Genomic DNA, 24,701 nt, shown 5'->3' with positions numbered 1-24,701 from the left:
ATATAGACCAGGCTGGCCTTGTACTCACAGACTTCTGCCTGCCTCTGCCCCCTGAGTGCTGGGATTAAAGGTACGCACCACTATGGTAGGCTTTTGTTTTTTGAGACAGTCTCTTCCTGAGACTTGGGGTTCACCAGTTAGCTAGGCTGTCTGGCAGTGCACTGGTCCCAGGAACCTGCCCATCTCTACCTCCCGAGTGCTAGGATTACAGGTGCACACCTCCACACACAGCTTCTTATGTAAGCTTGGAGAAAAGAGCTCAGGTCCTCACATTTGCAAAGCAGCACTTTTCTGACTCATCTGTCTTCCTGGCCCTGGTCATATGCTTTTTACAAGGTTAGCAGTTTCCCTCTGATAATACTACTTATTTTTTCAGTATTACTTCTAATATGACTCTGGGGTCCTAAGTAGCAACACAAGTTTAATATTGTGTTTAGTTCTATCCTGGTTTTTATTACTTCTAACTCATTTTATAAAGTGGCTAATTTTCAATTTTTGTTGCCCTTCTTAATGAATGATCATATGATTTTGTTATAACACAAAATACTTTAAGTTAAAGTAAAACTAATAATGTAGCACTCTCAAAAATGCTTTCCTCACAGAAGCTCCAGCACCCTGAACAACATGGATTAAACCATATTTCTAAAGCAAGGCAGACTTTTCTTCCACCTCCCACACCATTGACTGTATGTGCCCACTGTTATGCATGCTTCAAATGTTTACCCGGCCCACAATCCTAGAAGCGATGCTACTTGACACACATTCATCTGAGCAGCTTGCTGTCTTTCATATATTGCTTATTAAACAAGGCTTAATACTACCACATTATTTCAAGTTCATGCAAAAGCCAGGTGCACAGAGACATCAGCGGCTGCATGACACACTGAGGCAAGAGGCACTAAACTTCAGGGGCTTGGAGTAATATCTTGGGAGGTTGCACAGGAGGACACTGCACATGGACACATGCTTCTCTCACTTTCCAGCAAGTGGTTTGAATTAAATGAAGAAGATGTCAATGCTTGATGCCTGGTTGCCATGGATACCATGTTTTACCAATTTTATTCTCTTTTATAATGTCAGGTTTTCCAGCAGTACAGTGAGTCTAACTCTTTATCCGAGGATAAAGTGGTTTTGTTTGTATATACAGTACCCATCAACCTGCCTATTGAAATGTCATACAGATATGGTTTCCTATAGTTCACTTGAGTATCTTGAAAAAGTAATCTTCATTTGTTGGCCATGAGTTAAATCTTCCTAATTTGTCTTAAGATGAATGACTTAGTTTTAAAAACTTTTTAGTGTAGTAGTTTCATCTCTGTTGCTGTGATAAAAAACACTTTGACCAGAAGCAACTTAAAGGAAGAAAGAATTTATTTTAGCTTACAGGTTACAATCCATCACTGAGGAAAGTCAGTCCAGGAACTCAAGCAGGACTTGAAGCAGAAACACTGTTCACTGCCTCAGCCACTCATGCTCAGCTAGCTAGCTTTCAGACAAAGCCCAGGACTACCTGCCTAGGGAATGATGCTGCCCACAATGGACTAAACTCTCTTAATTAACAATCAAGGTGATCCCCCACAGACATACCCAGGCCAGGCTGACCTGAGCAGTCCCTCACCTGTCCACTTCCTTCTCACATGACACTAAGCTATCAAGTTGACAGTTAAAGCTGACTAGAATGCTTGTTTTCTCTTCTTATAATGTGTTTAGGAAGGCTTTCTTACATGCGAGTTTCATGCTACATGCATGTCTCATATTCAGCTTATTTGTATCTCACTCCCTTTGTTTTGCTTAGGGTTTAACGTTTACTGCTGCGAGTCACGTTGTCTTTGCTGAGTTGTACTGGGACCCTGGACATATCAAACAAGCAGAAGACCGAGCTCACCGAATTGGACAGTGCAGTTCTGTGAATATTCACTACCTTATTGCAAATGGTACTCTGGACAGCCTAATGTGGGCAATGCTGAATCGAAAGGTAGGGCTTGAGTTTTAACCCCATCTTTATTGTATCTGTACACTGCATGAATTAGGAGGCTGAGTTTTGATGTGTGCAAGCAAAGGCTACTTAAGTCTACCAAGATAGCACAGTAGAGATTAAGATCATAAAGGACTCAGTCAGTACTTCATTTCCTGCCGTCCTCTACTGTACCATGGCACCAGTTTCCAAGCGGGCTGGTTTTTTCCAAGCCCTCTTTCTTTTCCTTTTTTAAAGCAAAGCTTGATTTTTTTTTTTTTTTTTTTTTTTTTTTAGCTTTGTGTATGTATGTCTACATGGGAGTTGTACATGTGAGTGCAGGTGTCCATAGAGGCCAGACAAAGGCCTCAGGTCCCCTGGAGCTGGAGTTACAGGGCCTGTGGGTCCAGTGAACCAACCTTGCATCTTCTGCAAGAATTTTTAACTCCCAAGCCATCTCTAGCTACCATGAAAGCCCTTTTTCTGTTGCTATTTTATTCTTCCTAGTTTTCTCATATGCTGAGACTGAACTCTGCCTTGCTCACAGCTCACACATGCTTCATAAGGGCTTTCACAACCACTCTCACCGCTCCAGAAACAAGGCTAGGATCACTGGAACCTAACTTAAGAAGCACTGAGTCTTTTCCAAAAAGATTCTTGCACTTTGAACTAATGTGAACAGAAGACAGCCTGTACCCTTTCCTCAGCTGCCTCTTTTTCCCAACACTGAAGGATGCTTATAGAAGAGGCCTGAGTAAGAACAGGATTTCTTAGTCATTAGGGATGCTATAACAAATACCATTACCATGGTGGCACATAATAAATGGAATCATGTTCCTTCGGGTTCTGGAGGATGCGAAGTGCCATCAGGGAGCCAGCATGGTCAAGTTGGGCAGGACTTCCTCTTGGGTCCTCATGCTCTTCTTTTATAAGGACAGTGATCTCATTTGTGAGGTATTGTGCTGACTAGGTTTATGTCAGCTTGACACAAGCTAGTTAGTCATCAGAGAGGAGGGAGCCTCAATTGGGAAAATGCTTCCATAAGGCCTGCTGTAGGCAGGCCTGTAGGGCATTTTCTTACTTTGTTATTGATGCGAGAGGACCATCCCTGGGCTGTGGTCCTGGGTTCTATAAAGAAGCAGGCTGAACAAGCCATGGAGAGCAAGCCAGTAAGCAGCACCCTCCATGGCCTCTGCATCATCTCCTGCCTCCAGGTTTCTGCCCTATTTGATTTCCTATCCTGACTTCCTTTGATGATGAACAGTGATAATGAAAGTGTAAGTCAAAATAACGCTTTCCTCCCAGGTTGCTTTAGTCATGACTAATTGTCTCCTCCTAACACCTTCGCATCAGTTACTAGGGCTTCAGTAAATGAATTTTGGAGAGTCATACATTTTTAGTCTATTACATTTTATTCTGTCTTGTCCTAGTTTTATTTCTATTGCTCTGATTTAATAAAAGGGGGGTGGCTTATTCAGCTTATAACTCCAGGTTACCTTCAGTCACTGAGGAGAAAGCAAGCAGGAACATGAAGCAGCTAATCCAGTCAGATCCATGGTCAAGAACGGAGAGAAATGAACCCATGCTTACTCTTGAGCCCCGGTTTTTCACTTTTGTGCCATTCAGAGCCCAGCCCATGAATAGTGCCACCCAATTTGAAAACAAGCCTCAAATGCATGCCCACAGGCCAACCTGATCTAGTCAGCCACCCTACCCTGGTAATTCTAGGTTTGTCAAGATGTAAAACCAACCATTATCTGTCCCCATAAAATTCATGAGCTTCTATGCACAAACTGCACTCATTCATTCTACCAAACTCCAATATCTAATCTAAATATTATCTAAATCAGATGTGGATGGGACTCATCTGGAGGTGAAGTTCCTCCCCAGTTGTGACTCTGAGAGGCCAACTATGTTATATACTTCTAAACTACAGCTGGGGGTAAGATAACTAAAATACTCATTCACACTCCAAGAGGAAGAAAAAGGAAAGAACAAAGGGCTCGCTCGTCTCAGAAAATTCTTAAACCTCTTAAGGCAAGCTCAGTAAGATATCAAAGCCTGCTATTAATCCTCTTTGGCCCTATACTGTCCTCCAGGCCACAGAGAGCAGTAGCCCTGCCTTCTGGATCTACTGGGATGGAGATATCCCCCTGTCTCAGCTAGGCACTGGCCAAACAGTTACAGTGGCTCCGCCCCTGCCTTGGCTTTCAGGTTCTGTGCAGTGGAGAGAGATCACAGATGCTGCAGAGCTGCAGCAGGCAGCCCACCCCCTGCTGCTCCCTCTCTGTTGGTTTTTACAATCCAGTAAAAGCAGGTGTGTCACAACACCCACCACCCTACCAGTGGCAAGAGTGTCACCTGGTGATCCCTGCACTTCCTTTGTCACCCTCTCCCCTTGTTTTGTATTCCAGCTGTAGAGTCCTGCTGTGCTCCAGTTCTGCACAGCTCAAGAAGGCTGACAGGCTGCCCTTGCTCTGCCATCTTGTCTGTGATTACTTCCCTCCCAGCTGACACACTCCTGTCAGCCTCTCACTTTGACTAAGTCTGCAGTTCATGTCATGCCATCTGTTATATCAAATGGCCACTGGGACACACTTAAGTGTTGTCTTCAAAACAGTTCTCATTTGTTCTGTCTTGATGAGCTAAGAATTTCCCCATATTTAAACTGTCCCCCCTTTGCTTTGAGACTGTGTGTGTATTTCTCTCTTCCTGCATGTATACAGATAGTCAGAAGGAGCCATGCTGCTCCTGCGGAGTGCTGCCAGAAGTCACAACAAGATGCAGTTTCATTGCCTGTAAGCTCTTTCTTCCAGAAATAACTACAACATTGCCCATGCGGTTAAGTCCTTGGCTTTTGAACAAAGTGACCTTTCCTCCAGTTTCCAGTAGCTTGTTCTTCACTTTCATCTGAACTTCATCCAAATGGCTTCTGCAGTCTCTGCCCCGGCAACGTTCTCTTCAGGACTATGTGGCTCTTCTCTATTATTATTATCATTATTATTATTAGTTATTATTAGAGATTTTATTTACATTTCAAATGTTATCCCCTTTCCTGGTTTCCCCTCCGGAAACCCCCATCCCATCCCTTCTCCCCCTGCTTTTTTGACGGTGTTCCCCTAAGAAGAGAGATACTTCTCTGCTGACTTGGAATGCCTCTGAATTCCCTTTGTGGGATTACCTAGCATGCACCCCAAGGCTCCCAGTCTCTACCCATTGCCTGCTTTGTAACCCTCCCACCCCTCCGGACAGCAACCACCCTTTTGGGACATCACTTTCTAAGAAATTTGAGCTACTACAACAAAATACCATAGGAATAAATAGCAGTGCATTCTGTCACTAACCGGTGGACATGGGCCCCACCTTCATGACTTAATCCTTTCCCCAAGATGCTGCTTCCTAACCTCACACCAGGTAGAGTTCAACATTGGGGGCGGGGAGGTCTCAAATAAACACTCTTTTGCAGGGAGTTCTGAGTAGTGATTATAAATATGCACACTGACCAATCATGTTTAGGGAGAATCCCTAAGTATATAAACAGTAAAATAAAAATTTCGTCGGGAAAGTGAATATTGTGTAATGTTTCTGCTAAATCTCCCTAAACATTTGGTAATTAAATTATAATTTTGATTTTTGTTTTGTTTCAGCTTTCTAAACTTTTTTTAACTACTCATTTATTTATTTAATGTATATATGAGTACATTGTAGCTGTCCTCAGACATACCAGAAGAGGGCATCAGATCACATTACAGATGGTTGTGACCCACCAAGTGGTTGCTGGGAATTGAACTCAGGACCTCTGGAAGAGCAGTCAGTGCTCTTAACCGTTGAGCCATCTCTCCAGCCCTCTTTTCTAAACTTTTTATTGATTCTTTGCCCACTCTTCTCCCTGTCCCTTTGTATCCATCCTCTGCCCTTGTAGCCTCCCCTCCAAAAGAAAATAAAAAACAAAAGTACAAAATAAAGCATGAAAATACATCTCATGGTGGAAGCTGTACACCCTCTTGTCCACACATCTTCACTTGCAATGAGTCATTGGTCTGGTTCAGGGTTTCTGGCTTCTGTGACACTATCAACATTGGAATCTTATAGGGACTCCTCTTGGTTATCTTGCCGCACTGTGTCATAGAGATCTTGCAGCTTTGGATCTGAAGGCCCAGCCCTTTCATACGCTCCAAGCACTTCATTGATGAGGTAGTTTTGGAGGTGGACCAACTCAAAGCCCTACATTTGGGCTTGGGTGGTAGCTGAGTTGGTCAACCCTCCAGGTCTCCTGCACCCACACCCACACCCACATCACCAAGGTAAGCTCTGTAGCACTGTCCTGATAGCTCAGCCAGTGCTGCAGCCAGCAAGGGGCAGGGCCAGCTCTCTGCCTCTCTTGTCCTTGGAGCCAGCTCACCTGTGCCTTCCCCCTGGGCCAGCTCTCCTGTGTTACCTCGGGGCCTACTCTCCTGAGTTCTATAGCCAGTGAGGGGCTACATCAGATGGCAATTCAGGATTCAAAATTGTAATTTTAAATACCCATATTACTAAAGCCATGATCTGATGAAGTTGTAATATTTTTCTCACTGGGTAACTTTAAGACCTCAGCTTTAAGTTAGTGTACTTATCAAAGCATGTCACCTGAGGCATGACTGGGGTAAGAGCTTCATGTTCTGTCTCACAGGCTCAGGTCACAGGGAGCACACTGAATGGCAGGAAGGAGAGACTCCAGGCTACGGAAGATGACAAGGAGAAGTGGGGTTTTCTGCAGTTTGCTGAAGCATGGACCCCAAGTGACAGTTTTGAAGAGCTCAAGGATTCTGTGTTTACCCACGTAAGAGAATGCATTCGTTCTTTTCCACTTTCTTATTTACTTATGTATGTTCTCTCTCTCTCTCCCTCCTTCCCTCCCTCCCTCCTTCCCTCCCTCCCTCTCTCCCTCCCTCTCTCTGCGTGCGTGCATGTGTGTGTGTTTGTGTGTGTGTGTGTGTGTGTGTGTGTGTGTGAGAGAGAGAGAGAGAGAGAGAGAGAGAGAGAGAGAGAGATCAACAACATGTGATATCTATCCCTGTTGCTCTCCACTATTCATAGAGACAGAATCTACCAGTGAACCTGTAGCTTGCTGTTCTGGGTTCACCGAAGCCAGCAAGCTGGGGTCGTCTTGTCTCATCCACTGGGTTATTAGCTGGTACCACCATACCCAGCTTTTACCTGGGTCCTGGGCACCCAGGCCTAGGTCCTTCTGTTTTCACAGAAAATACTTTGCACACTGAGTCATCTCTCTAGACCTTTTCCATATATTTTAATGCCTGAAAAATGTACTTTTTCTTATATCATTTTAAGCAGCAATTCTCTATTATTTATGTTTTTTGAAAGGCTATTTATTTAAAGATAGAAAAACTTGAAGAAGCAAATTTTAACTTTGCTACTGAACTCGTTTATATTTTCCAACAGTTTCAAAACTTAAGGCTTGGCTGTCTAGAAAAACAACCTGAATAGACTCTAACCTTCAGAAGATAATACTGGAGAAAATATTTTTATGACCTTGAAGGTGGGGAAGGATAAAGATTTGCCTCAGTACACAAGTAATAAAGGAAAAGATTGAAATGTTGACTGTAAAAAAATGAAAAGTTTTTTACTGAGGGGGCTGAGTCATAAAATTCCAGCCAGCCTGAGCTACATAACAAAACCCTGTCTCAAAAACAAAACCAACCAAGACTTATCAATAAAATAAGGCAGACCATACTGATAAGTGTGATTGGTGCTGTGTGGTGAGCATAGCTGCTTTCCAAATCTGTGACAAATTCTCCATGCTAGACATTTTCGGAGCGTGTGGCCATCCTGTTCCCACATCCCCCAGTGGTTCCTGCTTCCGTCAGTGACTTTTGCCTGAGTTGGTTCTGAATGATGGTTTGTTTTTCTAGTTCTGTCACTATAGCTCTGTTTACTACCTGCATTTTTATAAAGAACCTTTATTTGTGTGTGCATGTATACATGTGTACATGTGTGTGCATGCATGCCTGCCTGTGTGTGTGTGTGTGTGTGTGTTAAAAGGTGCCTACATCTATAGGTACACATGCAGGTGAAGGCCAGAAGAGAATATCAGGTGTTCTGCTCTATCACACACACCCTTATTCCATTGCGACAGTCTTCTCACAGAAGCTTGAACTAGATTGACAGCCAGCAAGCACCAATGATCCTTCTTTTTCCACACTGCACAGTGCTGGGGGTACAGGCACAGGTTACTGATCTGCACATGGGTATTTGACACTTGAACTGAGGTCATTATATTAGTTACCCAACACTAACTCTATCTTCTGAACCATATCTTCAGCCCCATAATTCTAGGAGGGCTTCCTTGCTTTCTGGGGAACAAAATATCCCAAATCTGTATTGAAAATTATTTGACCCAGACCTGTTACTGTCTTTTCCTTTACGGGGCTAGCTTCCTACTTTCTTTTTCTATAAGATACTGTCTGAAAATCAGTATTATTTTTACTCCTTTGAATATCATTACTACAATGCTCCCTTTTTCCATGTGAAAAGCTACATGCAAACATAGATATTTACACAGAAAAGTGAATATGTACATTGTATATGGCAATCAAAGGACAAATTGCAGGAGTCTGTTCTTTCCTTCTACCGTGTGGGTCTCAGGGGTCAAGCTCAGGCTGTCCGAGCAGGCAACAGATACTTTTAGTCACCAACCCCCACCATCTGCCAGCCACATTTTATTTCTGTCTTTATTCTATTTTATGCTTTTCTTTTGTTTTACACCAGCGTGGAGTAGAGTTGGTTTGTTTTGTTCTCTGTTCTGTGTTTCTGAAGAGAAAGACTAGGTGTATCTAAGAGTGGATCACTACTGGGGTTTTTTGGTTGGTTGGTTGGTTGGTTTTTTGTTTTGTTTTGTTTTAGGCTACATGGATTTATTAGGAACATCTAGAGAGGTGGAGAAAGCAGCGACTTCTTTTTCAGGGTAGTTTAAATCCATGTGTCTTCTAGTCAGAGGGTTAAGCCCTTCCTGTGTCATTCTCGTCCTTTGAAAACACTCTTCTGGAGTTCACGGTGTGAAGGATCTTCAGGTGCAGTTGCTGCCATCTGATCAGCATCTTCCTGGCGGCCAGCATGCTGCCCTAGTGGTCATCTGTAGAGCACATTTATTAGTTTAGTTAGGAATGGAGCCCTGACAGGAGGCAGGATGGCTTCTTGCAGAGGCCTTTTGATCAGGGCCTATTAACCCTGACATCGGCCTCGCTGGAGCAGCACTCGCTTTGAAGGGTGCCATTGTTTTTATGAGTTTCGCTGCATTTTCTCTTCCACTCCTTCAGCTCTAATAACTGACTTCCAATCCTGTCACCAAGGCCAGGAGATTTGTCTTAAATGATCCTGTGTTTACCCAGAGGCAAAACCCTGATAAAGGTCCCCAGCCTCTCAGAGAAAGCAGAAACCGTCAGGAGCATCTTGCAGTTCTGACTCCAGCACTTCTCGCCAGAGGCAACCTTTTTTTCTTTTGGTTTATTAAACAGAGGATAGGGACACAGTGACTGTTAGCTGTGTAAGCAAAGAGAAATTTCTTCTATCTGTCCATGCAAAAGTAGCTTTCGCCCCAAAGAGATGCTTTATAATCAAGATAAATCTGGGTGGCCATGGCCTGGCAGCATGTATTCAGGTCGATCCAAATAGCAAGTTCCAGTGTGGAAGCAGTTCTATGAAGTTTTATGGTGATGGAAGGAAAACAAGTCGTAAGTAAGTCAAGGCAGTTTGACACAGCAGTAGCACCAGGAGGGAGACAGCTTACCGCAGAGTTGGGTGATATCTGCTGTAGTTGTCAGGTGCTGTCTGCTGGCCAGAGCTGGAAGCTTAGCACTATGTTTGCAGATCCCAGAAAGCTTCCCATAAGAAGGTCAGGGAGCCGGGCGTGGTGGCGCACGTCTTTAATCCCAGCACTCGGGAGGCAGAGGCAGGCGGATTTCTGAGTTCGAGGCCAGCCTGGTCTACAAAGTGAGTTCCAGGACAGCCAGGGCTACACAGAGAAACCCTGTCTCGAAAAACCAAAAAAAAAAAAAAAAAAAAAGAAGAAGGTCAGGGAGCCAGACATGGTAGTACATACCTATAATCCGAGAACTCAGGAGGCAGAAGCAGAAAGGTTCCGCAAGTGCAAGGCCAGCCTGGTCTGCATTGCAAGTTCTAGGCTGTGTGGTATCCAACAGAGGAGGGAGTTGGATACGAAAATTTACCCAAGATGGGTTTTGGCTCCAAATTTGCAACTTTTATCTCCCCCACCGTCCAGGAAGTTCTAATCAGTCAATTAGCCCTTGTAGGCTCTGGAACATAGGTGTGGCTTCATTTCTGGGATTCTCACTTATGATGAAAATGTCTGTCAAGTAAGATCCTATCACCTGTTTAGAAATGCCTACTTTTAAGTTCCTTATCATACCTACAGAGACTCATTTGCCATAATTAAAGGACAAATAGTCCTGATAAATTAGATATTTGTCCATAGTATTACTACAGTGACTTTTCTAAATGCAAGAATGCCATAAGCTATTCAATAAAATAGCTTTGCTAGCTCATAAAAATATTTTATCTTTCTGTGTTACTGCCTCTCTAAAAAAAGGGTAGAAATAATAAAGTCATTCATTACAAAGCCTGGGCTGCAGGACTGGAGAGGTGACTCATGATTAAGAGCACTGGCTGCTATTACAGAGGACCTGAGTTCAGTTCCCAGCTCCCAGGATGTAGCAACTCACAACCATAACTCCAGTAGCAGAAGGTCCACACCCTCTCTGGCCTCTGGGCACCAGACACGCTTTAGTACACAGACATACATACAAGGCAAAACCCTCATACACACAAAATTAAAACTAATAAATTGTGTTTTAAAAACAATAATCAGCCTGGCAGTATGATTTGAGTGCTAAACATTAAGCTGTCAGGATGGATATTGATATTTGGAGATCCTGGGCTGTTGTGGTGAGACCAACAGCCCTTAACCTGTAAGTCACGGGGAAGTTACATTGTTGACAAATGTTTTTAGAAAACATGTTTGTTTGGGAGATAGTAGTACCTTCTCCTCAGATGCTTTGAGCCATGGATCCAAGGAGAGCTCCAGACTGTCACTGCCACATCCCTAGAGGTGGGTGGGACTTGGGAGAATGGAGCCCGTGAGTGAGTAAGTAAGGCAGAGTAAAGTCTCGTATAATGTCCAACTTTATTCAAAGCATCAGACAATTTATGATCTGAGGATTAAGAAAGGTCACCCAAGTAAAGTTCCTGCGAGTTCACGCTGAATACAATCATAAGGACAAGTCACATGTCGTAAAGACATGTTTTTCCATAGAGGCATAGATAGGAGAGTTAAATATTTAACAGAATAACATCAGCCAGCAATAATGAGTAATCTGACATAAACCCACTCCTGCACCTGGGAGGAGATGACAAGACACTCCAAGAACAATTCTGTGTTTTGAAGAACCTGAGGTCAGGCCTTCAAATTCTTGTTTCCTTGGAGTGTGCTCACAGCCCTCAGAATTCTCACATGACTGCATTCCTGAACCATGTTCCAACAGTGACCAACACTAAAAATGGATGTTCATCAGAAAACTCAGCTCAACAGTAAAATTCAGAAAACAAAACAGAAATCGTTAGAGAAATGGGTATTGTGGCTCTTGCATACAGTCTTAGCCCTCAAGGCAAGAGGGTCAAGAGTTGGACTTTTCTTTCTGCTATATAACAAGTTCAAGGCCAGCCCAAAGTACATAAAACTCTATCTCAAAAAAAAAAAAAATCACTGGAAGCGTTTTGTTTTGTTTTGTTTTGTTTTGTTTTTGAAACAGCCTTTTATATATCCTAAGCTTCTGGGCCTCTGTAGCCATGGATGCCCTTGAACTCCTGGTCCTCCTCCCTTCGCCAGTGTTCCATACCTGCTTCTGCCAGTATCTTGCAGACCTGTGAACTTAATATAGTGTATTTGTCTACAAATCAGTATCATATAAGAAACTATGTCCCCTGACTAAACTCTCCATGTCCCAAACACCTGCCTGCCTGCTGGATGTCCTGTCTGTACACAGTGCCATCACTGCGTCTCATCTCCAAGTACTAAGGACAGTGTATTTTGTGTTCAGCTGCATGGTGTTTTGAGTTCTTTTTCTTTAAGGTTTTGTCTGGCTTTGTTAGTGTGGGTGTGAATGGGTGTGTGCTTGGGAGTACTAGTGCCCATGGAGGCCAGAGGCGTAGGAACCTCTGGAGCTGGAATTACAGGTGTTTGTGAACGGTGTGATGTGGGTGCTAGGAACCAAACTTGAATCCTCTGTAAGAGTCCTTGCTCTCAACCCCCTACGCCCTCTCCAGCTTCTACGTTTGAGTTCCTTACATCCTCCTGGTACAGTGGTTTCCTGGACTCTGTGCATGTTTTCTTTACTCACCTCATCCAGTGTCCCACTCTCCGCTGTGTGACCACTCCTGTGCCAGCTCTTTCTCAGAGTAGAGTTGCAGTGGCAGGCAGAGCACAGGAGTCACCCTGCAGGTGTGCCCATCACACTTTAAAGGATTAGCCTTTGAAGCCAGAGGAATCTACAAGTACTCAGCTACTTCTGCAAAACAGGAAGCCAGAAATGGTGGCCTCCACCCATTGTCCCACCACAGTGGTGTCCCAGGATATATGATATCCTCTCTCAAAAAAGAAAAAATAAAATTCACACTTAGTTCCCTTGGGGTGGGAAGATGACTCAGTGGATAAGAGTACTTGTGCAAACACAAAGCCCAGAGTCTAGATTCCCAGCCCCCACTTAAAGGGCTGGGCATGGCCCCCAACACCTACAACCTCAGCACTGTGGGGAACTAACATAGAAGGACCACTGGGGCTTGCTACCTACCAGTCCCTTCTGAAAAGTGGTGAATTCTACGTTTAGTGAGAAGCCTTAGCTCAAGGGAGAGAGCTCAAGTCAGAGAGAAATACAACAGGATACAGCAGTGTCCTTCAGCCTTCCTGTAGAGTCAGGAGCATTGCTCCTACCATACACACACATGCACAACTGCAACACATAGAGCCATATACTCCTATGTGTGTTTCCTTTACTACTAGTGTGCATTTTCACTTGGGAACACCCAGTCCCTCTTTACCCACATTCACAAGGTGAGGGAAATGGAGCTAGTAACACCATAAGTGTGTCTGAAGATGTTGTATTCTCATGACTTCACCTTAGTTGGATCCTGAGTTCCTTTGAGACCATAAGGGAATAAAGACCTTCTCCCACAAAATGCACGCATGGTTCAAACAAGTGTATACGGTCAGTTGCAGAGGCTTCCCAGACCCTAGAGGCTGTCTGTGGCTTGCAAGGACATAGATCACTAACCCTTCTCTGTTCCCAGCCAGCATATATAATTACCTCTAGGATGTATCACAGAGATTTTCTGTCTTTGTTTTCCTGCCAGTCATAGCTGCTCCATGTCATAAAAGCCCTCCTCAGTAACTTCCTCCTCAGTTGCCCAGAGGCTCTAATCAGAAAGTTCAGCTGATGGTAGGAATCAGGTTTCTAACTGAGGGCTGTAAAGGAAAGCTCTGGTTGGCCAGCCCTTCCCGCTTCTGGCAGCCCCGCAGCCAGATACTGTATGTAAGTTTCATTACCTCTGACAGACTTCCTCATTATCCAAATCAACCATCCTTACAAAATTAGCTAGAGTCCTCACTGATCACGCACTATTTGCAAGAATTATATTCTTGGCATATCCTTTGGTTTGAGAAATTATTACAGTGATTTATTTCCAGCCACTTCCTCCTTCCTGGACTTGATTTGCTGAAGTCTCAGTCTGTAATACCCAGTGGCAAGTGGTTTCAGACCAGCACATGCACTTGAGTCACCTCCTCACTACCACACACTACTGGTGACCGCTAGCATGGCAAAGGCTGACTTCTAGTTTTGACTGCAGTCTCTCACCACTGAGCAACCCTCTCCATTCCCTTTAGCCAAAAATGAGAATTTCTCAAATGCTACTCTCCCAATGTAATAAAAAGATATCTTTTAAAAAAATAGCATAAGTCGGGCTGGAGAGATGGCTCAGCAGTTAAGAGCACTGACTGCTCTTCTGAAGGTCCTGAGTTCAAATCCCAGCAACCACATGGTGGCTCACAACCATCCGTAATGAAATCTGACGCCCTCTTCTGGTGTGTCTGAAGATACCTATAGTATACTTACATATAATAATAAATAAATTAAAAATAGCATAAGTCAGTTGCTTACTTAATAAGGAACTGTTATATTCAAAAGACCTGAGAATTCATTGTGGGAAGATCTCTTTAAGGGATTTTGTTGGGAAGACTGCTTTCGAAGTCTGGTACACTTTTTTTTTGATGGTGAGCTGGGAAGGAAAGTCTAATTATTTGAAATGTAGACTAGAGGCCTAGGGATGAATTTGTGAGAGAATCAATTGTGTGAGGACTAGAGCTTAGGTGTCCAGAAGCCACTAGTCTGGTATGCACGGTTACCCAACTATATAACCCCAGCACAAAGGAGGCAGAGATGTGGCTCATCGGGACAGGCTAGCCAACCCAAAAAGCCAAAACAGTGAACACTGGGTTTAGTAAGAGACCTTGCTTCCACTTATAAAGGGGAAAGTGATCAACAAAGGCAACCTACATCTTAGGCTTCCACACAGGGGCACACAAAAATGATAATGCAGTAAAACAGAGAGATTCAGTCAAGAGATTCTGATAGGATTAAACACAGTTGAATGTATGTGTTGGCTCACCAATGTGCATTTCATATCTAACTATACTGACTGTATTAGTCAGGGTTCGGTAACAACTTGTAGAGTGAGTCTTTATCTGTATAGGAAGGAGATTTATTAGAACGACTGATAGGCTGTGGTCCAGCTAATCCAACAATGGCTGATTGTGAAAGGAAAGTCCAAGAGTCCAGGAGTAGCTCAGTCCATGAGGCCGGATGTCTCACCTACACTTAGGTATATCCTGGAATCCTGAGAAGTAGGCTCCAACGCTAGTGAAGGAATGGACTTGCTAGAAAGGCAAGGGCAGGCAGGCAAAGAGCAAAGCTTCCTTCTAAGTTCTTACCTAGGCTTCCAGCAGAAGGCAAGGCCCAGATTAGATCTGAGTTAAAGGTGTGTCTTCCCACGGCAAGGTCTGGATTGAAGGCATGTCTTCTCCCTTCTCAAAAGATCTGAAGTAAAGGCAAGTTCTCCTACCTCAGAGATCGAGATTAGAAGTGGTCTTCCTACTTCAAATTAAGCAGAAATCCCTCACAGGTATGCCTTCCATTTTGGGTTTTAGTTCATTCCAGATGTAGTCAAGTTGACAACCAAGAATAGCCATCCCACTGAAAAGTGCTTCATTTGCTTTTCATTAAAAAAAAAAAAAAAAACAGTTTTAAACTGCTTATCTAAGAAAAAGAGGCAGTTGGGGGCAATCTCACTAAATTGAAAACAAACAGATGGAAGGAAAGACTTCAGTTAATGTAAGACTTTTTATCACTTTTGTTTGATCTGCTCCCTGTGTGTCATTTGAGGACCCAACCATACTATACTAGACCAAGAATCCTCTTTGGAGCTATAAGGTCTTCAACAGAACCATTATTGATAGCTATACTGTAAAGACTTCTTTGTGTAACTTCTTAAATATGAGCAGACACATTAAATAGTGTAATTAGGGCTGGCAAGATAGCTCAGTGGATCAGGATCCCTGCTGCCAAGCCTCCTGATCTGAGTTTAACCCTGGGAAAGTGCACGGTAGAAGGCGAGAACCAAGCCCTGCACACCGTCGTCTGACCTCCCTCACACACACATACATGCACTGCATGTGTGCACACTCTGCAGAATAATAAATGGGAAGGAAATCTTTCTAGCAATAGCTTAACTAAGGAAATCGTTCTTTCAGGCCCTGTATGTGATCCTTCAGAGTTGTTGTGGTAGTGAGAGGCCACCAGCATTGTGCAAAGCTGGGTTCGCTATGCCAAGAAAGGGCCACCAACACAGCAAACAGTGACCTGAAGGGAGCAGAAAAACACAAAGCAGAAATGTCTTTAATAGCCACAGAAAAAGAAAAGAAATTATTATGTCTATGAAACAAACTAAGGAAAGGTCAGCAAACGGACAGAAACTAATATTTTATAATGCCAAAATTAATAATTTAACAAGGAAAGAAAAGATAAAGAGGAAACCACCCAGAAAAGGAGAGGGGGGAAGGCTCAGGAAGAAAAGATAGAAAAAGCAAAAGTAGCCCAGGAAAACAGCCCAAAATTGAAGAGCATCACCCCCCCCCCCAACACACACACACACACACACACACACACACACACACACCTGAGTTGAAACTGCACTGGGTTTAAACATGGAAGGTTAAGTCTTCCCCTGTTTACCATGTGTGAGTTCATCTGACTTCTTGCCTTCATCCATCCTTAATGTTTTCCTGTCTTCATTTCAACTTTTCTTCTCTTCTCAAACTGCCTCCGTGTGGCTGGACATTCATTCCTGCTGCCTTCTCCACCTGCATGTGAGTGGTTCCTAGATGTCCAGGCCAACTCTCTTTCATTCATACTCTCACTCACTGGTTTATTTATCCATATTCTCTCTCCTTCCTGCCCCTCCTCAAACTTATTCCAGCACCCACAGGGCCTCATATGTCTAAGCATGCTATTTCCTGCCCTCTTTTCTTTTGATCTTCCAGCTAACCAGTTTATCTCCGTGTATTTCCTATTTCATAACTGAAGACATCAATCTTGTATGTAATAAGTCAGAAACTGGGAGTTCAGAGTGAGAAGTTATGATCACTCCAGGTCCCTCCCAGCACATTTTTAATTCCCGCATGCAACCAGGATGTGCTCAGCCCGGTGTGTCCTGAGTTGCATGGCAGCCCTTCCATCCCATGCATTTGGGGGTTCCCTTTGAGGTCTCCAGGGATTGCACTCAGATTGGGGGACTTGCACAGTACACATTTTTACCTAGTGAACCATTTCACCAGCCTCCTCCCTGTTGCGCTTTATGTGAAGGCATAACCAAGGGCCACTGACTGTCTTAGAAGGAAAGGGCAAGGAAGTAATAGGTAAGCACTAAAACAGATACTGAAGATAACCTTTCAAAAGCTCTGGCTAGGAGCTTCAGACTTGAATACTGCAAATGTGAGTGAAGGCAGAACCCTGTGAAAAAGGAACAGGGAACAAGAAGCCACTGTTAGGTGCTAAATGCAAGCAACTACCATGCTGGGGAGATGGCTCACCCAAGGAAGGCAGGCACTTGCCACCGAGCCTGATGACACAGATTTAGGGAGAACTAACTCCTACAAGCTGTCCTCTGACCTCCACACATGTACTGTAGCACCCAAGTGTCCACACAGATCCACATCATACATATGCATAGTAAATAAACGTATTTAAAAATGCACATGGCTGCCAAATTTAAAAATTCTGTACCTGAGAGGGAAGCTAAGCAGAGGAAAGCTTAATAATTTTGAGGGAAAAGGAAAACATGAGACTAATTAGATGCCAAGGATAGCACACCCAACATTAGACTAACAGATCCCAGGAAATAAGGAAAGACAAAATGGAAAGGAAGAAATTATCAAAGAAATCATGAAAATGTACAAGAGGAAAAATGTTATTCACATGGCATAGAGTATCCTGAGTGCAAGTAGAATTTTGAGGCATATGCTTATAGATTATATAGACACAGATAGATGTAGGTAATTATGAAGTTTTAGAATACTAAGTTAGAAGTTAATGAAACCCTTGAAAACAAAGGAAAGCTTTTCTTTTTTCATTTGTGGGTGTCAGTGTGCTTTGTGTCTGTGTGTTTGTATGTTTGCGGGTATGTGAAATACATGTGGGAGTGCACATTCATGTGTATGCATATGCATGTAGTAGTCAGAATAAATATTTTAATGCTATTTGAAAAATGTTTCCTGGTCAGTATAATGTTTTAATATGAGTATCATATAGTTTATATACAGTGTGTTTACAGTTTGGCCATGGAAGTATTTTTCTAGGTTTTTGACTTAAAATACTATTTTATTTGCTAAAATTTCTACATATGCAATTCCCCTTTTTACCAGATGGGCATCTAAGGAAGATAGTGTATAAAGTATATTTCTATTTTATAACTTCTCTATCTAATTTCCTCACCCGAAGCCTCCTTCACAGGGCAAGCATAAGGGTTGAATGAGTTCAGCACACAGTACATGCTAAGCAAAGACACATAGGAAGCATGTGGCTATATTCATTCAGTGCATGACTGTGTTCATTCTACTGAGTTATGTGTATTTATGAAGAGTGACACTATAATTGGATTCATTTCCAGTCAGTCTGGTTAATGAAAATGCTAAGTTCTTTCATTTAGGAAGAACAGTTGTTTCCTCATTTCATAACTGTTGGCTGATTTCAGTTTGAAAAAGAGAAACAGCATGATATCCGATCATTCTTCTTACCAAAACTGAAAAGGAGACAGTTGGAAACGACCTGTGATGACCCAGAGGCATTCAAGGAGAAGATTACAGTGGCCTCGAACCCTAGAAAAATGGCTACAAGTGATAGCACTGCTGACAAAAATGGGTGTGAGCCTGAAGCTAAAAGGTTGAAGTCCCTGAGCACCGAGGACCACAGCAGTGCCCTGAAGGAAGGACCGTCCTTGCAAGCCAGAGCCACATCCATGGAAGTTGTCCATGAGGTCAAGCCCCCATTGGCTTCTCCAGCCCTTCCTGAGAAGGGGTGGCAGTGTGGCTTCTGCACATTCCTCAACAACCCAGGCCTTCCATACTGTGAGATGTGTGAGAACCCTCGGAGCAGAGCTGGTGAGTGCACAGAAGGTAGAGGTGAGGCTGGCAGGGAGGGTGCCCTAAAGACCACCCAAGCCTTTGGGTACTAGTGTTACAGAAGTGCCCCATGACTCAGCAGGGCCTACAGCCCTTAAAATAGAATAAGAATTTCACTGAGTAAAGACTGTAAATTCATCCCCTGTGGAATGTGAATGACTCCTAGTTCTGTCAAGAATATATATTCTGAGTGCCACTGGCTTGGCATTAACTTGGCACAAATGGGCATTTCTGAATAATGTCAACAGGATGTGAGCTCAGTGGGCAGGAGAAGCCTTGTTGCTATGGTAGCAAATGTGCTGCCCATCACAGACCTGCTGTTATGAAAGAAGTAGATATTCTTGTTTTTAAGGAAATTAGATGGTTTTTATATTTAAATAGAATCATTTTGTAACTACTTGGCCTGCTCAGTATTCATTGTGCCATATTTCTTGCTTGACAACTCATAAGCTCTCCTTCAGGTCTTATTAAAAGAATCCAACCAATACAAACATGCAGAATAAATACAATGTAACAGAAAAATATCAGAAATATTAGTATTCTCACTGTTTTCAGTTCCAGAGAATATTTTTATGGCAATGAAAAATGCCACATTGACAGTTGTGGAAACTAGAAATAGGTTATTTTAACAATGGTATAGTTGTTCACAGTGGTTCTCCTATATATTCATTCTTCTAACAGCAGGCTCTAGCCAGGACAGAACTAAGAGAACTCTAATGTTATAGTTTCCCACTCCTCCTCCTCTCAGTGTTAATCTGAAGGAAAGTACAGAATCGGAGTCTTTGCTCTCTCACTTCTGAGAACTCTATCAAGATTGACAAGTGGCCATCTGGGTAGTTGTGTTTGTTATGTTCTCTGAAACCAAACCAGAACCACACACTCTCTCCATGCGATGTCCTTGCCACAGTTAACGTGACCCCCTGCAATCCCAGCTGGTGCAATCAAAATAAAACAACTTGTAAAGTCAGCTCACAGCAAGAGTAGAAAGGGACTAGCTTAGAAAAAAAAAATCCTAGTTTATTATGTGTTTGGTAGTTCTCACTTTCCCTTTTGATGCTAGGAACAACAGTGAAAGTTTCTAGACCTGTGACTGAATAAGCAGCCTGCCAAGAAACCTGAAAAAATAAACTCCAGTTGTGAGCATGAAGTAGCCTGCTTAGGGAAAAGATAAGAATGTCAAGTAACAGTGCATTTCAACATGACAGTGGTCAGGTTTACATTATTACAATTGGCATAATGATCTCATACCTTGATTTGTTTGTACCCACAAGGTATTAAAGGGCAGGATGAATACTAATTAAAATTTTAATATTGCTTTCTTAAAACTCTTGAAGAAACAGTAGAATCCAAAAACATTAAAGGAGCCATATGGTTGCTGCAGTTTGTGAAAGCTGCTTTGAAATCAATAAGGCATAGTATACACTGAATGATAATATTTAACAACCAACAGCTGAAATTGCCCAACTTTATATCTCTGATTTGAGTGCCAGAGTGGTTTTATCCAATGTAACCTACAAAACATTTCTGCTCTGGTACCCAGTGGGGTCCTCAAGGTTAACATGTTCCAGGCTAGAATTCTTAGGGCTGAAGAGGTAGTCAGCTTCTTGCTGCATAAGCATTAAGATCCAAGTTTGAGGCATGGTGCTGCCTTTAATCCTAGCAGTTGGGAGTCAGAGGCAGGTGGATCTCTGAGTTTGGTCTACAGAGTGAGCCAAGAAAGCTAGGGCTACACAGAGAAACTATGTCTTAGTGGTGGTGGTTGCGGGGGGGTGGGCGGTGGGGAACCCAAGTTTGAATCTTAGCACCTACACAGAAGGCAGGTACACCATACATCCCCACCCTGGGAACACTGAGAAAGACAGATTTCTGGAACTCACCAGCTGGCTAGCCAGCAAAGCTAAATCAGTTAACTCTGGGTTCAATGAGAGACCAAAATAAAGTGGAAAATTACTGAAGAAGACACCAGATGTCAACCTTCGGTGGGCAGGCAGGCTGTCTGGGCTATACTTCTAGAGGACCCAGCTTCCCATCACCCACATGGCTTTAACTGCACAACAGTCTTTAACTGCAGTCCCAGAGGATTTGATACCATCTTCAGGCCTCCACGAACCCTGTACACAAATGGTGCAATGACATAGATGCAGGTAAAATATCTATATGCATTAAATGAAAATAAATTTAAAAATTTGAAAATAGTATCAATGGTATCTTTGATCTCCTCACCTTCTCTCAGTTGCTAAACTCCAAAATTCATGACTATACCAACTCCTAGGCCTGTTGCTGCCACTGAAAGCCATCAGCAGCTTTATCAAGACCAAGTAGCATCCTCCCCTCTTACCCTTTGGAATCTTTACTTGCAGAACAGTCAGAAACACCCTTTAATAATGGGCATCAGCTAGGCATGGCTGCATATGCCTTTAACCATAGCTCTTTGCGGGGAGAAGTAGATGGATCTGTATGAGTTCCAAACCAGCCAAGGCTACATGATGAGACCTGGGGGCAAGGGAGTCAGACTGTGATCATTAATCCTCTGTCTAAAGGTCTATAATCCTCTCTAATTCCATCCACAGTATATCCAATGGTGTAAACCCCTGGGCTAGGCTCAGCAGCAGCCCCGAGCTTAGATAGGGCTCTCAGACATAGCCCTGTCAGCCTATGCTATGTGTAATAATCTACTATTGCTCTATTCCAGTTCTGGATTCTACCCTCTCCTCGCTGCCCTCCCTGCCTCCGGTTCTCTCCACCCTCCTCATCTGTAGATACACTCTTTATTGTTTGATTACATTTTTCTGTATCCATGCATTTTGAAAGGAACCTTCAGAAGGCAAGACAAACAGTCCCTTCCTGATAAATGTTTTATAAGTCTGAATAAACATTGTTAACTTTATTTTTTTTTAATAAAATTGAGCTGTGACCCTTTAATCTGTGCTTGTTATATTTAAATTACTATATTTTTGTAATCCTAGCTGGCCTCAACCATCTTCAGGATAACAACAAAAGTGATGAAGATGCTGCTCAGGAAAGCACCTCCAAAAGTGACCAAGCTGGTTTGGAGTGTGAAAAGCAATGCCCTGAACGGTTGGAAGCTGAGCAGTCGGCTAATAGCAAGGAAGAGGCATTGGAAGGTGGAGGGGAAGACAGACTGCCATCTCAGCCAGGGATTGGTACGTCCTGCTTCTGTCTCTAGTGCTCAGATAGTAACCGTGTCGGGGATAGCGATGTGGCTGAGTTGGTAGAGTTCTTAGCTACCATGCCTGAGTCTACTGCTTCAGTCCCCAGCACTGTATGAACCAGTTGTGGTGGCCAAAGCTTATAATCGCAGCACTCAGGAGGAAGAGGCAGGAAGATTTCAAGGTCAAGGTCATCCTTGGTTACAGAGTGGATCTGAGGCCAGCCTGGGCTATGTGAGACCCTGTTTCAAAACTAACCAATTAAATCAATAAGTTCTAGATACCTTAATGCATAACGCTATTACTAAGTTTGTGATTGATACTTTATCCTAAGAACCTTCTATGTTAAAACACCCACCATTCTCAGAATCATCTTTAAATACCAGATGGCTCTCTGCTGGAATCAACACTATATTGCATCACAACCAGTAAATTGCTATTTCCACCAAAACGTTGCCCTGCCCAACCACAGCAAGCTCATTGACAGGGAGAGGGCTGTTTTTATTTGGGTAGTGCATCAGGTCACAGTAATCAGACTGAGAGGAACCAGCAGCCAGGTAACAAATCGTTACTCTGTTCTGCAGTGAATGCTCTGAGATGGCTAAGCTCAATCAGCCGCTGCTGCTGCTGCTGCTGCTGCTGCTGCTGCTGCTGCTGCTGCTGCTTCTTCTTCTTCTTCTTCTTCTTCTTCTTCTTCTTCTTCTTCTTCTTCTTCTTCTTCTTCTTCTTCTTCTTCTTCTTCTTCTTCTTCTTCTTCTAGATGGCTAAGCTCAATCAGCCGCTGCTGCTGCTGCTGCTGCTGCTGCTGCTGCTGCTGCTTCTTCTTCTTCTTCTTCTTCTTCTTCTTCTTCCTCCTCCTCCTCCTCCTCCTCCTCCTCCTCTTCTTCTTCTTCTTCTTCTTCTTCTTCTTTTTTCTTTTTTCTTTAAGAAACAAGGAAAGTGTTTCAGTGTTCTCTGAACAGGGCTGGGGAGATGGTTCAGTGGGTAAACCTGCAAGCATAGACTGCCCTGCCCTGCAAGCATAGACTCCTGAGTTTGAGCCTCACCACCCATGTGCAGGACTAGATGTGACATGCACACCTTTAAACCCAGCATTCAGGTGCAGATACACACATTCTACACAGATACAGACACCAAATGAAGAGCCCTTGGTGTTGAGGTTGTATTTACTTATTGCTTGTTCGTGTTTGCATTGCTTGTAGCTATGGTGGTCACTAAATGCCAGCCTGTAGTTGTACATGGGCCAGCTGGCAAATGCTGAGTAAATTGGGATCCGTTTCTTTTTTGACGTACTTAGTAACATGCAGATTGGGATACATCTTAAAACCATTCTAAATTGTTAGATGAGGCCCCTAAAAACATTCTATGTTAACAGCTGTTAACACTGATACAACTTGGAGTAAGATTCATAGCTTCAAAATGAAATGTTCATTTATGGCTCAGTGGTTAAGAGCACTGACTGCTCTTCCAGAGGTTCTGATTTCAATTCCCTGTAAACACATGTTGGCTCACAACCATCTGTAATGGGATCCGATGCCCTCTTCTGGTGTGTCTGAAGACAGCTACAATGTACTCACATACATAAAATAAATAAATCTTTTTAAAAGGAAAAAAAAAAAAACCCTAACTGGCAGTGGTGACACACACCTTTAATCCCAGCACTCAAGAGGCAGAGGCAGGTGGATCTCTGAGTTTGAGGTCTACACAGGGAAACTATCTCAAAACAAAACGGAGTGAGGGGTGCCGTTTTCCTTTTCTCCTTGGCCTTCCTTTTCCTTCTCTCAGAGTCTTCCCAAGAAGTGTCTTAGAGTACATGCTGTCTGATCTGATTTCATGGCCTTTAAATAGACACAATAGTCAGCAGTGAGACGGCTTCTCTTCTTGTGTGTCTCGAGTTTCTTTGTTCCAGCTGCAAGACCAATCCCAGGTGCCAGTGAAGCCTGGGGCCCAGGATGGCGTCCACTCAGTGAGCTAGTCTGAGAATTGTTGGACAGTTGTCAGCTGAGCTAGGAAATGCTGGGTTGCTAGCTGGACATAAACATGAACCAGGTGTGGCAGTACACACTGGCACACTGGCAGTACAGCAGCAAGACAGACGTTCAAGGTTGTTCTCAGCTGCATGGTGAATTCAAGGTCAGCCTGGACTACAGGAAATCCTGTCTCAAAAAACCAAGGCTGCGCCCAGCAAGTAGATAGGAAAAGGCCCTTGCCACCAGCCCTGACCACAAGAGTTTGACCCACATAGCAGAATGTCTTCTGACCTGCACGAGTGCTCACACACAGACACACACACACAAACACACACACACACACACACACACACACACACACTCTTTAATAAATCCACACAACCTGCAGATCTGTATCATCCTCATCCACTGCAGACACACTAGCATTTCCCTTGTGCTTGTCCCTGCTTCCTTCCTCCTGAGCTCTCAGCTCATCAACCTGAACAAATCCAAGAGATACATTACAGATCTTTCCAGTAAATGTGGATTTCCATGAGAAACCAACAGAAAGAAGGTTTGTTTGTTTGTTTGTTTGTATTTTTCTTTCTATTCCCTCTTTTACAGCCAGACAGATCCATGCTGTTCTGGAGCTGTAGTTCCATTCTAACTAGAAACATGCAGACAGGGAGGGGAGCTGTGTCAGCTCCATCTATAGTCTCAAACAATCAAATAATGCTTCGTGGAAACACTGAAGAGGGTATGTTCCCATAATGCAACTCTCAGCCCCCAAGAAGTATCAGCTACTATGGCACTGACCTTATAAATATCTT

At 43.3% G+C, this 24,701-nt stretch overlaps 1 protein-coding gene across 7 annotated transcripts in view; it reads left to right on the top strand.

Annotated features, from left to right (window-relative positions):
- Window positions 1-24,701, top strand: part of Zranb3 (zinc finger RANBP2-type containing 3) — a 153,778-nt gene that overhangs the window by 112,485 nt on the left and 16,592 nt on the right. For all 7 annotated transcript variants that reach the window (XR_015047694.1, XM_085840768.1, XM_085840775.1 and 4 more), the window contains 4 exons: window positions 1,796-1,975; window positions 6,624-6,773; window positions 18,326-18,731; window positions 21,719-21,916. Coding sequence is in view for 6 of the 7 variants with exons in the window: in XM_085840768.1 (XP_085696894.1) it covers window positions 1,796-1,975; window positions 6,624-6,773; window positions 18,326-18,731; window positions 21,719-21,916 (934 nt within the window). In the remaining variant the exon portion in view is untranslated. The remainder of the gene's footprint in view (window positions 1-1,795; window positions 1,976-6,623; window positions 6,774-18,325; window positions 18,732-21,718; window positions 21,917-24,701) is intronic.

This window comes from Mus caroli, unplaced genomic scaffold (genome assembly GCF_978045245.1).
Source record: "Mus caroli unplaced genomic scaffold, Mus_caroli_1 scaffold_1, whole genome shotgun sequence".
Lineage (NCBI taxonomy): Eukaryota > Metazoa > Chordata > Mammalia > Rodentia > Muridae > Mus > Mus caroli.
The sequence above is the reverse complement of the archived record's forward strand: the minus strand, read 5'-3'. Positions and strand labels throughout refer to the sequence as shown.